The 16,102-nt window shown below is 39.3% G+C and overlaps 1 protein-coding gene across 3 annotated transcripts in view; it reads left to right on the top strand.

Annotated features, from left to right (window-relative positions):
• The first annotated feature begins 1,673 nt into the window (after positions 1 to 1,673).
• TPCN2 (two pore segment channel 2) overlaps positions 1,674 to 16,102 on the top strand; it is a 31,118-nt gene continuing 16,689 nt past the window's right edge. Inside the window, exons 1-11 of one of the 3 annotated variants that reach the window (XM_086749460.1) lie at positions 1,674 to 1,835; positions 3,995 to 4,059; positions 4,157 to 4,283; positions 5,330 to 5,406; positions 6,064 to 6,189; positions 6,702 to 6,818; positions 8,534 to 8,640; positions 9,602 to 9,674; positions 12,673 to 12,772; positions 13,071 to 13,136; positions 13,500 to 13,564. In XM_086749460.1, the coding sequence (XP_086605586.1) occupies positions 1,724 to 1,835; positions 3,995 to 4,059; positions 4,157 to 4,283; positions 5,330 to 5,406; positions 6,064 to 6,189; positions 6,702 to 6,818; positions 8,534 to 8,640; positions 9,602 to 9,674; positions 12,673 to 12,772; positions 13,071 to 13,136; positions 13,500 to 13,564 (1,035 nt within the window). In that variant the 5' untranslated portion in view covers positions 1,674 to 1,723. Of the gene's footprint in view, positions 1,836 to 3,993; positions 4,060 to 4,156; positions 4,284 to 5,329; positions 5,407 to 6,011; positions 6,190 to 6,701; positions 6,819 to 8,533; positions 8,641 to 9,601; positions 9,675 to 12,672; positions 12,773 to 13,070; positions 13,137 to 13,499; positions 13,565 to 16,102 lie in introns of those variants that run through there. The other 2 variants (XM_086749461.1, XM_086749462.1) reach the window with 2 other exon arrangements.

Raw genomic sequence — 16,102 nt, forward strand, 5'->3', positions numbered from 1 at the left:
CAGATGTGTAATCTTGTTGTTAGCTGGATTCAAAGTAGAGTTCAGCTTCTTGTTTTGCATCGACTTGCTGTGTAACTTGTGACAATTAACTTTAAAATCTCTGACTTAATTTTCTCAGAGAGGAGTAATACCTAATTCATCAGGCTGTTCAGGGATTGTTTAATGGTTATTGCTCTCCAAGATGCTCAGCTGTATGTTAAGGATTTTGAATAAAGTTGGCATGGTGTCTTTTATCTCCTGGCATTTTTGATGTGAAAGGGTAACTTGGCGTACCTGAAATAAGAAATGTCTTCTGGTGCATGGTATCTTGAACAGAGAGGGTACAAGTTTGGTATCCATGTCTGGGCTAACAATGCTGTAACTGTGACAGCAGGGGAGCGTAGACCAAACAAGACTTGAGTTAAAATGCTTGTACCTTGTGTTAATGGAAAATGTCTGCTAAAGGGCCTGTTCTCCACGTTTGTTTTCCACAATCCAGAAAAACAGAATTGATTCCCTTGGAGTTAAAGATGCTGCATTGTTCTTGCTGGGTTTATTATATGGTATTCATTGAAATACATAGCTAACTTATCTTAGTGGATGTTGCTGGTACTAAGGATGTTTGTTGGTGACAAACCCCCGGCTGAGGTTTGCCTGCTTTCATCGTCAGCTGGGCACTTCCACTTCCTCTTCCAGCCAGAGGACATGGATGCGTTTTGAACAGAAGCTCCAGGAATCCATTGTATATGTGAAGGCTGCTACTTTCTTGTTTGTTGTGTTTTATTTATTTTTTTTTTTTCTTCCTGAAGTTAATGATTCTTTCCTGACAATCACAGAAGAGGAAAGAAAGAAACATTTGCTTTTGTTCAAATAAAAAATAATAGCAAGAATAATACAATGTTTACAGGTGCTCGCCATTACTGTGCTTACTGTGAATATTTCAGACAGTTAGTGAAATATTATTGTTTCTTAGCAATGGCACTTACAGCATGTGTGCAAATTGCATTTTTGTTCTTACCGGTTAGTGCTGAATACAGATTGTACCAGTCCACCCCAACTCTCCTTTTACGATCCTGAAATTTTCACTATACCTGTTCCATCTGATGCCTTTAGTTCAACTGTTACAATACTAACTCAAATTTCCTCAGTGCTTTGCTTTTCCATGGGAAATAGCTGTAAAGTGTAGCTGCCGATGTTCACTTTTTAACTAGTGATTACTCTTACAGTAAAAGTAATATCATGGAGTCTTCCCTTTTTATCTTAAGGCTGGATCTGACTAAATACAAATTAAATACTTTCTGCGACGAGGGCTGTAAAGGATTATCCAAGCAGGAAGCAGCAATTTTGGTCCTTGCCGTTACTTTTCCTAATAAATGCAAAACCAGCCCTCCACGCCCGCAGTGCGCCCCGCCGAGGACGCTGAGTTCACCGCTGCCGTGAGGTAAAAAAATCTGCAATTCCTCACCAGGGGTATTTACAAAAAAAAAAAAAAAAATCGTAAAGGACGTTCTGGGCCCCGCTGCCTCGCGTTGCGGTGAAGAACAACGCGTTTCCAGCAGGCCGGCGGGCGGGGGCGGGCAGCGAGGCGGTGCCCGGTTTCCCGCCCTCCCCCGGCAGCCGGTCACGTGCAGAGGGCGGGGGCGCCCCGGGCGGGCGCAGCCCTCCCGCCCCGGTTCTGGACTCGTCCCCGTCCCCGTCCCCGTCCCATCCCGGCGGCGCGGAGGGAGCGTGGCGGTCGCTGCCGATGGAGGCGGGAGCTGGCGCTGAGGCGGAGCCGTTGTTACCCCCGCGGAACTGGAGAACGAGGCGGGGGCTCTGGCGGGGCGGTGGCGGTGCCGGCTCCGCCGCTGAGGCCGGTGAGTGCCGTGGGGCGGGCGGTGGTGGCGGCGTCCCCCGGGCCCGGCGCCCCGGGAGCCGGTGCCTGAGGCGGGCGGCGGGGCTCTCGCCTTTCCCTCGGAGCTTGTCTTACCGGAGGGGGAATCCCCTCAGCCTGCCGAGCGGCCGGGGCTCGGCGGGATTTGCCGCTCCGCCGCCGTTTGCCAGCTGCGCCTGAGCCGGCTCAGAGGGACCGGCTGCGGCCGCCCTGGCTGGTGGAACACTGAGCCGCTATCGCTGACCTTGGGTGCAAACCTTGCGCTGCTTCAGCCTGAGGCTCCATTGGTTTTGTTTTTTTTTTCTTTTAATTATTTTTTAAGGTGCTGACAAGTTTGTTTTTTTTTTTTCCTCTAACTCGGTACCCGTTAGAGGTCTGACTTCTCAGTTCCCCCAGGAAAGGCTCCTTTGGAGACCTCAGGTTCCCTGTTTTCAGGTTATCACATCATTTAAATGAACCTCCTCTTTTTGTCGCCTGGTTGTTCAGTGTCAAAAGTGCAATGGGGTCTGAGAAAGATCCTGCCCGCCCAAACCGAACAGTACTTTAATCATTGCTTGTGACTAAGTGTCACTTGCTGTGACTAAGAGTTGCAGAATAAGTTGAATTTCCTCAGTGGCATGTATGGAGAATGTGAGGTTTGGTTTTTTTGTGTTTTTTTTTTTGTTGTTGTTGTTGGGTTTTTTTCTTTTTTTCTTTTTTTTTTTTTTGCTAAAGTAAACATTTCTTGGTAATCTCCCTGTTTTACTTTTATATTGAGAACAGTTCCTTAGATTCTGCCTTTTTAAAATAATTCAGATCAACGCTAGGCTTGCTGTGCGCTCCAAGGACATAAAGCTTTTGCTGTCTTTGCTATCCTTTTAAGTAATACTGTTCCTTAAAACAACCTTATTTTTATCTCACTGGTGTGCTATGTCTTGAAAAAGATAAGATGTTTCGTGCATGAGCCTAGCTTGTGTCCTGTTTATGCTCAGTCTTGTACTGTGGCTTCTATCAGAATCAGTACAAAACTGTGTTGTTGCTTATGTTCAGATAAATGGTGACATTTAAAAACTGTTTGCAGTCTTTGTAGGAAATTGATGCTGCTGAATCATGTGGAACATAAAATCTTCTGGGACTCAGACCAATGGTGCTTCTGGCGTTTCTTGGAGCCTGGATAATGTTGTGCTAGCACTGGGACTGACTCAGTCTCATTGTATCCCATGTTGGGATTGCCATCTCCTGGGAGGAGATGGTATGAAGTGCTCCTTGGGCCTCTTCCTCCCTATGGAAAGGTTACACTAGCACCTGTTTTTTGTATCTCTAGCTCCCTTTTTCCCCCCTTTTCCTTTTCCTTGTTTTTTTTTTCCTTCCTCATTTTGGCCTAAACTGCATTTGTCTCTCTTGTTGTCTTAATTGCCAGGTGAGTTGCTCAAAGGTCCTCATTCAGGTGAACGCAATTGATTGCCCTTTGTTCTTTATGTATATGTCTTCATATGGACTTCTTAGTAATGGTTTTTGAAATGCTGTATAGTAACTGATTTGGTGGTATTTTACTTCACCTCGTGTACTTTCAACCCTTTCTGTATTTTGAACTCTGATCTGTTTGATACGGTAATAATAACTCTCAGGACAAATTAAAAAAGGACTTAATTTTGTCCTCATCTGACTGGAGATTTCTGTTGGTTTTGAAGAGAATGACGTCAAGCTCCACCTCGTTACCTTTATTAAACAGAAGTAAAGATGCCTAGAATACTAGTGTCTGACTTTTCCAGTTTCACTTGACTGTACACTTTGTCAAAGAATAATTTGATTGAAGCTCCATTATGATGCGTGTTACTTAAGACTTGTCTCTGTATGGAATTATTCCAGTCTTGTGATAGCTATTTAACTACTAGTGTAATTAGCTGCTTAAGCTAAATGTAAGGCAGAACCTTTTCACAAAATATAGAAAGACGCATGATGTGTTTGAGGTGATTGTTTAATTTAATGCACAGCGCTGCTGACAGAGCAAACATGGCAGGAGCTGTCTCTTTACGTTTTTGTGCGTGTACAGTGGCCTTTATCATGAGAACCATGGTTGTAGAGGTTGCTTATTAGTTAAGAGAAGCTTTAGGCTTTATCCAAAATACAGCAAATCATTCTTATTTCATTTTAATTTCGTAGGTACTGGAGCTGATAATGACCTTTATATAAACCAAGCCATAGTATTTATTGAAGATGCGATACAGGTAAATATATACTTGTTTGTTAGCTATTATGCTTCCCATAGCTTTTACATTTTTATGTGTTCAGGCAACTTCCATATAACATTGTCTTGATTTACAGAGCAAAATAAAAATTCCAAATTCCTGTGGTATGCAAGTTTCAGTGAACTTCTGCCCAGGAGAAACATACTTTTCCATACAACGAAATAGAGAGTGTCTTCTCTTCAAGATTGTCAGAAGAGATACTGGTTTGTGGAGTGGTTTTTGGTTTTGGGTTTGGTTTTTTGTTTGTTTTGTTTTGGTTCGTTTTTTTTTTTTTTTATTATTTTTGAGAGTGACTGGCCTTACTGCTAAGAGAAGCTATCTGAGCAAACCGTGTAATTTGCCTATAGATCTGACTAGTTGCATAGCTTAAGAGCTGGTAGCGTTTCAGCCTAGTTTCAAGTGAGAAGCTGTAACTGCTTTGCTTCAGCTGAACTTGGTGCCTTGGAAAGCCTTCATTCTCTCTTTGTCTCTCCTTTCCTGGCCATTGCTGCATATTCCTGGATCCTGTTATCTCCCAGTTATTAGTTGCAGGCAGTGGGAATGCTGGAGGGCAATTCTTGAGCGTTCTTGCTGCATTCAGATAGCTTTTGGTTGGGAGATTTCTGGGGATCAGATATATTTAGGGTGTGCACGCCTTTCTGGAAGCAGAGGCAGACTAACAGCAGCTCAGGAACAGCTGCTGAGGAGGGGCTGAGCAGATTTTAGCAAAAGCAGGCCTGTTCTGAAGAGTCGTGGGTGCTTCCTTGAACTCAAAGCACGTTTTGTTTAAAGACCTAGGTTGAGGTCTCTTATATTCAGAATTAAACTGTGTGCATCTTACGGCTTTTTGGAAGGGAGAGACAGAAGAATGCTAGACAGGTAATCTAAATGGGTGGACCATTCTGGTGAGTAGATGGAATAGGCACTGTATTATTACAGATGCTGCTATTTGTTAATGGTGGTAATGCTTGCTTCAGATGACTGCCACACAGTTTGATTATCTGAGCAGCTGTATGGTCTTTAGATCAGGAGAACTTCATTAAAATCTTTCCTGTTGCATGCATGTAGGCTACAGCTGTGGTAATTGGTGACTGACACTTTAATCATTAATAACTTGTACAATAATTTATTTTTCTTATTGTGAAACTGGAATTGTCTCAAAACTTGAGCTTTGTTGATTAGAACTTAGTTTATTTTGGTAACTTGCTCTTTGTCTTTGGGACAGACTGAATGTAACGTTTGAATGATCCTTTTTGCTATCTGTCTTCAGTATCGATCTATAAATCACCGTGTGGACTCCAAATCCCTGTGGCTTTATCGATGGTACTACTCAAGGACTTGCCAGTGGTAAGAACTTGGTATTCTTTTTTGTTTAGGAGTAAGTGTTTATAAAATCATGTTCTTCATCTTTCTTCCTTGTTAAATAATGAGATAAATGTGGCTTTTTTCCTTATAAGAACTTACTGTAAGAGGCAAGTGGGTTGACTGCTTGTGAACATGATAGAAGTGGAAAGCAACAAGATACAGGACAGTGTGATCGCGTAGGCGGCTCTTTGGAACAGCCTCAAGATTGTTGCGTGAATGGACTGTTGGCATGATTTACAGCACTGTGTGTTAGAGTTTTCCAAGTGTCTGTTGCTAAACATGTTAAATAGTAGCAAGATGGTTTGCTGATGTTAGTTTCAGGAGAACACCACCTCAGGTTATTTGGTGTCAGCAGTTACACCATTATAATGCAGGCAACAGCATGCTAATCAAATGCTGCGTTGTGGTTTAACTCGTTTACGTTAAGTATGATATTATAAAGCTTGGTTTACTTCTAAGAAAATATCTTCACTCTAAGTATATTGTTATTCTTCTGAATCATTTTGTGGGTTTGGTGTTTTTTGGAGTTTGGCTTTTGTTTTCTTTTTTTTTTTTTTTTTTTTTTAATTTCATCTCTATGCAAACAGGATTTTGGGTTTAACCATTACTATAATCCTGGCTTTGGCTTTCATTGAAAAGCCTTCTTCGCTTACTGTCACGTCAGATGTACGATACCGCCTTCCTGCGTGGAATCCTCCGTGTGGCCTAACAGAAAGCATTGAGCTGCTTTGCTTTCTTGTGTTTGCCATTGATGTATCCGTGAAGGTGAGCATCACTTTTTTTTTTAAAAAAAAAAAACAAAACAAAACAAAAAACCAAAAGAAATATGAACTATTTTTGTGGAATAAGTGAAATAAATTTGGCTAGGAATACAATGATTTTAGCTTAGCTGCTTGTATAGACTATGAAAATAGGGATATATAGTAATAATATGCCAGTTTATTTAAACAAAGCAAACTAAAAATGATAAGAAACAGAACTCTTTGCATATTTATTTCTGGAAAAATCTGTTTTTGCAGTTATTAAATGGACATTTTTCTTGCATTCAAAGGATTCCTCTCTCGCGCCCTGTGTGCACCTCTCACTTCTACTGACCTCTATTTAGTTCTCATTAAAAAATTCTCAGATCAGTGTATTTTTGTTTGGATTTCTGGGAGCCCTTTGTGAGCACTGATGTAAAACTACAAGTACCTGGAAAACAATTGGTACTGACTTGTTAGAGTATTGGAATTTATTATTAAAGTAAGTTGTTCATTTGCTTTTTCTTTGCTTTCCAGAGTTACTTAATTGGATGGGAAGAATTTTGGAAAAATAAATGGCTGATGGCTTATATACTGACATTAATCGTTTCCCTTACTGACTGGATTGTGTCGCTGAGCTTTTTCTGTGCAGAGGTAAGAACTGCTTTCTGCAGAAACAATCAGCAGCTTAGCTGTGGAGAGTGGCAGAGGAGAAGAACCTGCAAAGGGACAGTCAGCTGGGCCTATGTGAGATATTGGAGAACTAACAGGGGGAGGGTGAGGTGGTTCACTTTTGGTCTTTTATAGCTGGATAATACACTGAAACACAGAAAATGGTGTAATGTAACTTCTCAAGGGATTCTGCTTGATTCTTAATATAAGATGAGAGTTCATTGGTAAAAATAAATAAAGCTTTGTTGTTATAGTCTGTCAACATTCAAATAGTAATCTCCCATTTGGTTTTCTCTGCCGTGACATAAATCTGCATGAAGTTAGTTGTTGTTCGCTTACAATCATCATTAAGAATATACGAATGTGGTAAAAATGCTGGGAAGTGAATGAGGCAGAGATGTTGAATTTTGCTTCTTGTGTAAGTTCTTGTGTCAAAGCCGTTATCTGTTGCCTTCAGATAACTTTCAAACCTATTTCAGATTAATTATCTCTATTAGTTGACATTAGCTTGGGTGCAGTTGTTGCTATTAGTAACCCACTGTTTAGTTGTTCATGCTTCAGTGTTCATTCATCGCTGACCACTGGTCGCCGTTGAACAGGATGTGATGCAGCATCAAAGAGATGATCTTAAAATGTTGAAAGCATGCGTCACTTTTTTTTTTTTTTTTTTTTTTTAACCAAAGGAACATGAACTCCTGTTTGTGTGGAATAAGTGAAATCAATTTGGCTAAGAAAGTGAGTGTAAGAAAGGCTTATAAGTGTTTAACTATAAGAAAAATACATATGTCCTTTTCATATTCAGGCAAAATAACTTCTTTCAGCTGCATTGTATGTAGTTATTTAGGATGAAGATTGTGCTTACAACATGGGGAACGTGTTTTTGGGAAGAAGTGATTGTAAAATCTTTAGATGTGATAGTGGACAAGTAGTCTGAACAGGAGCCTCTCATACAAAGCAGTGGCAGAAGGAGCAGTTTTAACTGCTGAGATTTATGAACAAGGCAATAGGGAGGAAGAAAGTTATTTTTTGCTGTTATGTGTGGCCCTGAGAAGACTGATTCTGAAATACAGGATGCTGAAATACTGGAAGCTGATAAGTCACAGAAATGTCTTGAAGGCTTGCAAGTGTCTTGAATGCAAGAATCAAACAGCTTAATCGTGTTAGTCTATGTTAAGGAAAATAAAGACAATCACCTGTTTGAGTCTTATCAGAAGCAGAAAATGCTTAGTAATTAGCAGACCTTTTAATTATAAAAAAAAAAGGCTGAAAATTTAAATCAAGCACTTATTTTCAAAATGTGTGTGTGTTTTTACTGAAAGTACCTCACTGTTACCTCCCTTCTTGAAATGGACCTCGGTAAAAAATATGAAAATGCCACCTCTTGACCTGCTTGTTGTGTCCTCCCAGCAGTAAAGTTAGGTTGTTTATAATGAGTGGTCTGGTCAGGCTATTGAAATGTCAATATGCATCTTGAAAGCAATCTCTCACTCTTTTAACAAGGCACCCATGTGTATAAAATCTCTTTTGCATCTTTTGTGACTTCTGTGGGACAAATTTAGCTTCTGAGTACAACCTTTTCATGTTACACTGTTGACTTTGTTCCTTTGTGTGTCAGTGTGTTTTGACAGACTTGTATTAAAAATATTTGTGGCACTAGTCTTATGGGAACTCAGTATCTGATCCATTGCTTTTCGCAGGATCTAAGAATAAGAAGAATCCTTCGTCCTTTCTTTCTCCTTCAGAATTCTTCTATGATGAAGAAAACACTAAAAAGTATCAACAGCACATTGCCTGAAATGGCAAGGTAGGTAATAGCATAGAAAATATTCTTTCACAGCAAGCATGTAGTTACCCTTAGTAGTCTGGAGTGTGGCGTCTCAGTAGTTTCCCTTTTGATGGTCTAGCTAAGTGGTTGGTGAGATCAGATAGTAATGAATGGGGCGTTGTGTTAACTTTTTCGTTCCTTTCAACCGTAAAATTTCTTTAGAAAGCATGTGATGTGACTCTGTGTGTGGCAGATAAGGTTTTTGATGCTAGTTGAGAGGAGTTTTTAATTTTGTGTATGTTACATACAGCCCTTTTGTAAGGGAATAACTGAGGCATCATCTGGGCAGAGGTCTATGCTGCGTTTCTCCAAGGTAGCCTCTCAGACGTATGGGTAGACACATGTGCTTATCTTCCAGTCATGAGTGCCACACAAGAAGACACCTCTTTCTTTACACCTTCAGAGTGTTTTACTTCAGCTCTTTCATTTCTAAATGGTTTTAGCAATATATGTGTTAAATTTTACTGTCCTTAAAAATGTTGAACTGGAAGCCCCGCTGGTGAAGTCGTAACGAAGACAGCATGATGCTTTTTGAAAGATATCTCTTCCTGTGACAGGCGTCGTGTATATTTATGATTTATAGAACTCACTGTCCTTGCCTGTTACTTTATAACCAACAAGTCCCGGGAGAATCAAAGGTGTGTGCAAGTCAAGATGCTGTATTTTGTTTGGAGGGTATAAATATGGTCCTAACTTTAGAAAAAAACAAGTATTAGAATTTCATTGACCTCACAACTATCTAAGCTCGTGCTGAGGAGTCCTGAATAAGTGGGATTCTTATTCTGAATCAAAACTTAGATAATCTTCTGCTATTGCCATATAGCTTCTTAAAAAGACTCCTGGTTTTCTTTATGTGGCATCCTTTTGCGCTTTTCCAAAAGGATATTAAGAGTAAGATAAAGTTGGTATTAATGTGTATGATATGTTTTTTTTCCAACAGCGTTGTTCTACTACTAGCTGTTCATCTGTCTCTCTTTACCATGTTTGCCATGCTGCTGTTTGCTCGAACAAAGGTAACCCATTGTACTTATGCTTTGGTGGATCTTGGTGTTGTTTTTTTCTTTAGTCGTATAGCTGCTGTGTGTCTAGTTTTATAATCAAACTGGTGAAGCTTGTTTCCCCTGAAAAAGTCATGTTACCTTGTCAAACTTACCAAGATAAGTTCAAGTCCCTTTAGAGAGATTTAATGTGTGCATAGTGTCCATGTGTGATGCTATTTATCTAAGTGTGCCTTAGAAGGTGTTTCAGAATAGTGTTAGAATCTTTTCATCCTTTAGTGAAGAATTTTTTCTGGACTGCACCTTGTTTCTTGAGTGATAACACTCCTTCCTACTGCACAACTGAAATCTTTCACTCTTGCTGTAAGCCGTGCCATGTTGTTTTGTTGGTCTAGCTCTATGGCCCAGAGCGAAGCTATATGGTTCTGTTCTAAAGTGTGGTCGATGTCTTTATTAATGGGCCTACGTATTACTGGTGTTACTGCCATCGTAACAGAAGAGAAACTTGAAGTCTGTTTATACAAAAGGTTTCCTTATACTATTCTCCAATTTAATCCTTTGAGTTACTTCCTCTGCTTTTGTTGAAACCTGCTATGCTGTTCTGTGTCTGAAGCTCTTAATCTTGTAACTTTTTTACGTTATCGCTCATTTCTTTTCTCTTTTCCTTATCTAGCTCTTTGCTAAGTTTAGTTTCCTCTATGTTTTCTTATCTTCCAATACTGGTATCCCTGGCCATGCCTTGGTAGGTTTTTGACTGGTTTTGCCTGCATGTCTCCGATGTTTTTGTTTCTAATCTCTTTTATTTTTTCTCTTCCTGCTTCCGAAAAGCAAATTTGAATTTTTGTGGTTAAAGTCACTTTTGTATTCTCTCACTTGGTATGTTCTCTCTCTCCTAAACTTCCTGTATCTTAATGTGTCTTGCTCAGATTAATTTTTTTTTTTTCTGTCCTTATTTTCTAAGGCCTTCCATAAATGTGTTCCTATGAGCACATGATTTGTTGCGTACTTCTCCCAGTAATTTTAGTCCTCTCCTTAATCTCAGTTTTGGAGCTTCATTCCTACTGCAGTTTGCACTTGAGCCTGCCTTTAGTCTTCCTTATGATTTGCAAATTCATTGAATTCCCATGTTATAGAATTTCTGGAATTAGAAGCAGAGCTCCTCTTTGTTTAGATGCATACTGTAACTTTGTATTATTTCTGTATGTCTCATCTAATTTCAGTTATGAGCTTTTCCAGCAGGTGGGAATGTAACTTGTATACCTGAACCAATTTTGTATATATTTAGGTGAAGAACAACAAATTAGGGAGCAGTCTTTCTTTCCATTTTGGATTTACTAGTCCAATGCTCATGCGAAGTAGTTGTGTTTAACAAGGGAAAATACTGAAAGCAAGTTCTAAAAATACATTTGGTAATGAAATTCATACCTCTATATTTTTGCTTTGTCTTGTGTTTGTCCTCTGGAGGGACATTTTCCCAGTCTTTGCAGGAGATTCAAGGGCTGTTTGTTCGGTACTGCATGATTCATGTTTGCATTGTTTGCACTCTGAGCCTTTTTTAGCTGTCTCTGCTTGAACTTGGGGAAAAAATAAATATGTGGGTGATGCAAGATCAGCCACCCAATGTATTTTTGCTGAACATTCTGATACCGTCAGAGCTTTAGCAGATCATCTGATGTTTCCGCTGAGTCACAAAATAATTTTTATGACCTCAGTCACCAAAATATTTGCAAATATTTTTTGGGGACTGTAGCACTGATCTTTCCCCACCCCCACCAAGATGTTTAAGCTCCATGTGATGTTTTCATTGAGATTGTTCATAGCATTTTGAATCTTCATTCTTTTCAAAACAGCACAGTTGCATGTTTTCCACCTGCCCGACAACTCCTGTAATGTACACAAATGCTGGCTATAGCATATTGCTTTATATTGTGCACTCTTATTTGTGTAAATATTTCTTTCCTCTAAAGTAAGATGAGGACTCTCCTTGCACTCGTATTTTTAAGTACATCTTCACATACGTTATTGAAAAGAGACCTAAAAGTTGTCTGGCTGTGTGTTCTGTGTTGATATTACTGTAATTAAACAGAAGCCCTTGAGTATGTAAGGGAATGACTGGAGGAAGGGGAAAACTTCTGTTCCAAGTAGTGATAGTAACTTTTGTGCAAATAACTAATTCAGAGGATGTTAAGCTTTCTATTTGCAAGTGAAAGAGGAAGTGAGAGACACATTCCACACTCAGTGAGTATGCTAGTAGAGCTGTAGGTGTTTCAGAGGAGCTCATAATCTATAGGCAAGGATCTCTTGTAACACAGTAGTAATTGAGGCAGCTCTTCATTACTGAGGAAGCTGTTTTGTTTCTATTTTTCAGTATAGATCTATTTTAATATTGTCCTTAAGTTGTATTTTACTTTTGGACAAGTCCTGGAGTATACAATTCAGGCTGATTAGGTTTCTTTCTGTGCTGAGGTACAGCATGGTGTAGCTGGAACAACAAAGAAAGCAGCTTCTGCTCTGCACTGATTTTTATGATGCAAGTTGAGACTGAAGCTGGTATTAGTCTGTTTGCGGTTTAGTATATTTTATTTTTTTAATTTGTGTTTAGGGAGTCCTTTTAACTCCAATACACTCTTGCAGAGTAAGAGGTAATGCTTTTTATATCAATCAAGGGTGGCTTCAGATTCCTATATTGTCTATTTCTGACAGTGTTCTTCCTGGGTCTGAGGTGTTAGCGAGACGTAACTTCTATATTGAACTTCCTATGTCTGTCTTAGCTTGCTGTTTTTACTGATATTTTTTAATGGCTGTTAATAAGTGAAGTGCTTGCACTGTATTCGTACACATTGTCCTAATTTTTATGCTTGTGTCGTGCTTTTTTCATGGGTAGATTTGACTGAGTGTGTAAGAAATTGATTATTGACTGATATTTCTTTTTAATTTTTTTTCCCCCTTCCTTAGTAAGACAGTCTTAGTGATTCTTCAGTGTTTATCTAACAATGAACATCTCTTTGACTAGGATGGCCAGCAGGATAAGGAGTGGGTGGCGTATTTCCGGAATTTACCAGATGCGCTGACGTCACTGCTAGTCCTGTTAACTACTGCAAATAATCCTGATGGTGAGCAATCTTTCAGAAATAACTCTTATCTCTCTTTTCAGAGAGTAATAGAGTAAGATTATCTTCAGATGACTATAACAATTCTTTCAGCTGATAGCTCTTACTACAGCCAGAGGAAGGTTATGTAAAGATTTTTCATGCCTTTAGTAACTTGATTCTTGCCTTTCCTTTGGTGTAATTATATATGAAGCTCTGAAGTAGTTATATAAGCGATTTTACCGATTGTCCAAAATTGATAGAGGTCTCCAGTTTTCATTTTAAGCGTTCTTATTTCCTTTTTTTGTTAAATCTGTTACAGTGATGATTCCTGCGTATTCTAAGAATCGAGCATATTCAATTTTCTTCATACTCTTCACTGTATTAGGTAAGTTACCTCCTGTCGTCCGTACTTTAAATGCACTTTAATACTTGTGCATGCCAGGTACAGAATGTTTTATATTTCTAGGAAAGTTTAATGATAAATTTATCTTTCTTTTTGTGTTGCTTCCAATTACTGTGTATTGTCTTGGATAATTTTCATGAAAGATACTTATGGTTTGGTTGTTTTTTTTTTCCAATAATGTATCATAGGGGAATGGATACATTACAGGATATAGAATGTTAAAAGCATTTTGAAAATCAAACACAAGAAAATGAATATTTTTGAACTTTTACTATGTATATTGGAACTTCTTTGAGAAACAGACATGTATTTCAGTAGTTCTTACTGCCACTCTTTCTCCAATAGGCAACTTGTTTTTGATGAACTTGCTTACAGCAATAATATACAACCAGTTTCGAGGATACCTTCTGGTGAGTAAAGCGTTCCTAATTTCTGTGTTCTACCGTAACCTTAAAACTGTGAAGCCCTGGTTATTAAAGTTTCAACTGTGTGTTAAAGCAGTATGCCCATCCTGGTTGTAGATAGAGTTTTAAGATATTAAAGGTGCTTTGATGTAGATAATTTTCCCATTACATCCTGTTGTAACTTGATCTCCTTCCATGACAAAATTACCTGCTTGTATACTTCCATATATGCTGTGGATCTGCAGCTTTGACTATTACAGAGGGGGAAAAAAAAAACTATTATAAAAGTGAACAAGACAAGTGAACAAGTAACTTAAACTTTGTCTCTCTGAAGAAAACATGCTGTACTATTTAAATAGCTATTGTTGCAAATCCTAGCACTTAATTTTCTCTGAGTAGAACAGCATTAGAAGCCTTCAATAAAAAAGAATCACTGACTAAAACATCTTCACATTTGGTATTTTTTAATTCATCCTTGCCATGGGTAGGTGTGATGTTAGAATGACTTTAGCCTTGTGATTGGCTCGTACCAGAAGCAGTTGCCGGTAGGTATAGTAGTTATTCTTGGTAGTATTCAGTCTCAAATAAAAGGAACCTGTGCTTACTCTGTGCAGTGTCTCATTTGTGTAATAATTTAAGGTGCTTCTGGAGGATGCCTGATCAAGTGTGATTCTCTCCATTTTGTGCAATGTGGATCTGATGTGTAGTGTAATGACCTCTTTTGACTCAGGTGTCTATATTGGAGAAGCAAAAACTGATAAAGTAAGTGTACTTTTGCATGTTGTTCAAGGAGCATGCAGTCTGTGGTGATGATTAAAGTCCTCACCAGAAGTTCGTTTTCCTTTATTAACAAGCTGTGCGATGTGCTTTGTTGCATTACGTACACCAGTTGTTTAGTCTTCAACTGGGAATGTAGTCTGGATTGCTTTAGCAGGAAATAGTGTAAGTGCTTTTGTTTTCTGTATGAGATAGTGCAAGTTGAACAATCTGGGAGGAATTGTAATGAGCTAAGGCAAGAGGATTTTAGAAAGCAGAGACAAGATAAGTCAAATGAGAGATCATCTCAGTTACTCCAATAACATGCACTTCATCCAATAGATTAAATTTGACTTTCCTATTGCTATTCCAAAAAGGAGCAACTGACTGAATAGGTAGTAGAAGGAAGAGGCTGCATGGGTGCAGCTGGAGATCTCCAGAACTGGGTTTATCTCCAGCAACGAATACAGAACATCCAAGGTGCACCACAGCTACCTAGCAGTTAACACATGTAGTAGATTAGTAGAAATAACACAATGCTAGGCTAAGTATTAGTGGTTATCACACTGATGGCACACAACAGGACCTTTTGTCAGGCAGTCATCAGTCAAAGGGGGAACTGTCAATCTCTTGCTCCTCAGAACAGGCTGAATCTTGATCTTACTGAGATGCCATCAAACTGCTTGAGTTTTTTTTTGATCTTTGTAACTTCCATGGTGAAATTTTTCCTCTTGAGTTAGTTCTTTGACAGTTTAACTTCCATCTGTGTTTTTTACTTTCCTCTTGCATGTTTCAAAAACTTCACAGCTCAACAGCAATGTTTTTGGTAAAGCTGAGTCAAGGTAGTGCTATGCAAAAGCACTGGAGTTAGACAGCTGAGTGTCTGGGCTGTAGGTTAGCGCTTTTCCCTTTGTGTCAGTATGGTGACAGCCTCTGTAGCTTGGAAAGAATGGTGATTCCCAGTTGTTTACATTCCAACTGGTCTTTTCTCATGCCCACTGTTTCCCTCAGGTTTGGTGGTGGGGGAAACTCAGTGACTTTGAGTGCAATTCCCCGCTTACTTACATGTAGTCTTATAGTTCCTTCCTCTTTAGTCTTATAGTTCATTTAGCCCTGCAAGGGAGTTGAGGGCTTGAGGGAAAAGTGAACTAATAGCTGCTCTAGTAGAGCTCCAGAGAGAAGGTAAAGTTTATTGGATAGAAAGCCTTAGGCAACATTAGACAGAAGGAGTGGCCCCCACCCTCTTGTGGGAGAAGGGTGTTTAAATGTAGTATGTGCAATGAGGAATTTTTGTTTTCCTTTCCTCCTGCTCTGTTTCTTCCCTTCTTTCTCCATTTTCCTCTTTTCCATTTGACAGCATGCCATAATCTGACTCTCAAAAAAGTAGCTGAGTTTGAAAGTGGTTACTGTGAGAAAAACGAAGCACGAAAAACTGTGGCTCTGACTTTCTCCTTTTTGGCAAGAAGCTGGAGCTGGACTAGTTGTCTAACTCTTCTCTTTCCGCAGCAGTATTAATTTCTGTGAATACTTGAGCTTTGCTCTTGCCATTGTCTCCAGAGCAGACATGTACCTATGCAATCCAGAATTAAACATAAACTATGACATGGATGTTTACTTGAACTCCAGAGACTTGTTTCTTTGCTTCCTTCCTTCTTGTACAGGGAATTTTTGAAGAGAGGGAGGCCTAGGGAAGTCTCCTATCCTGATCTCTAATCACACATCTAGGGTGCGTGCCAGAGGATCAGTATATTATCTGACCATAGGATATAGTACTGCCTGAGGAGCTGA

Source organism: Chlamydotis macqueenii, chromosome 5 (assembly GCF_036417535.1).
Source record: "Chlamydotis macqueenii isolate bChlMac1 chromosome 5, bChlMac1.mat, whole genome shotgun sequence".
In the NCBI taxonomy this organism is placed as follows: domain Eukaryota; kingdom Metazoa; phylum Chordata; class Aves; order Otidiformes; family Otididae; genus Chlamydotis; species Chlamydotis macqueenii.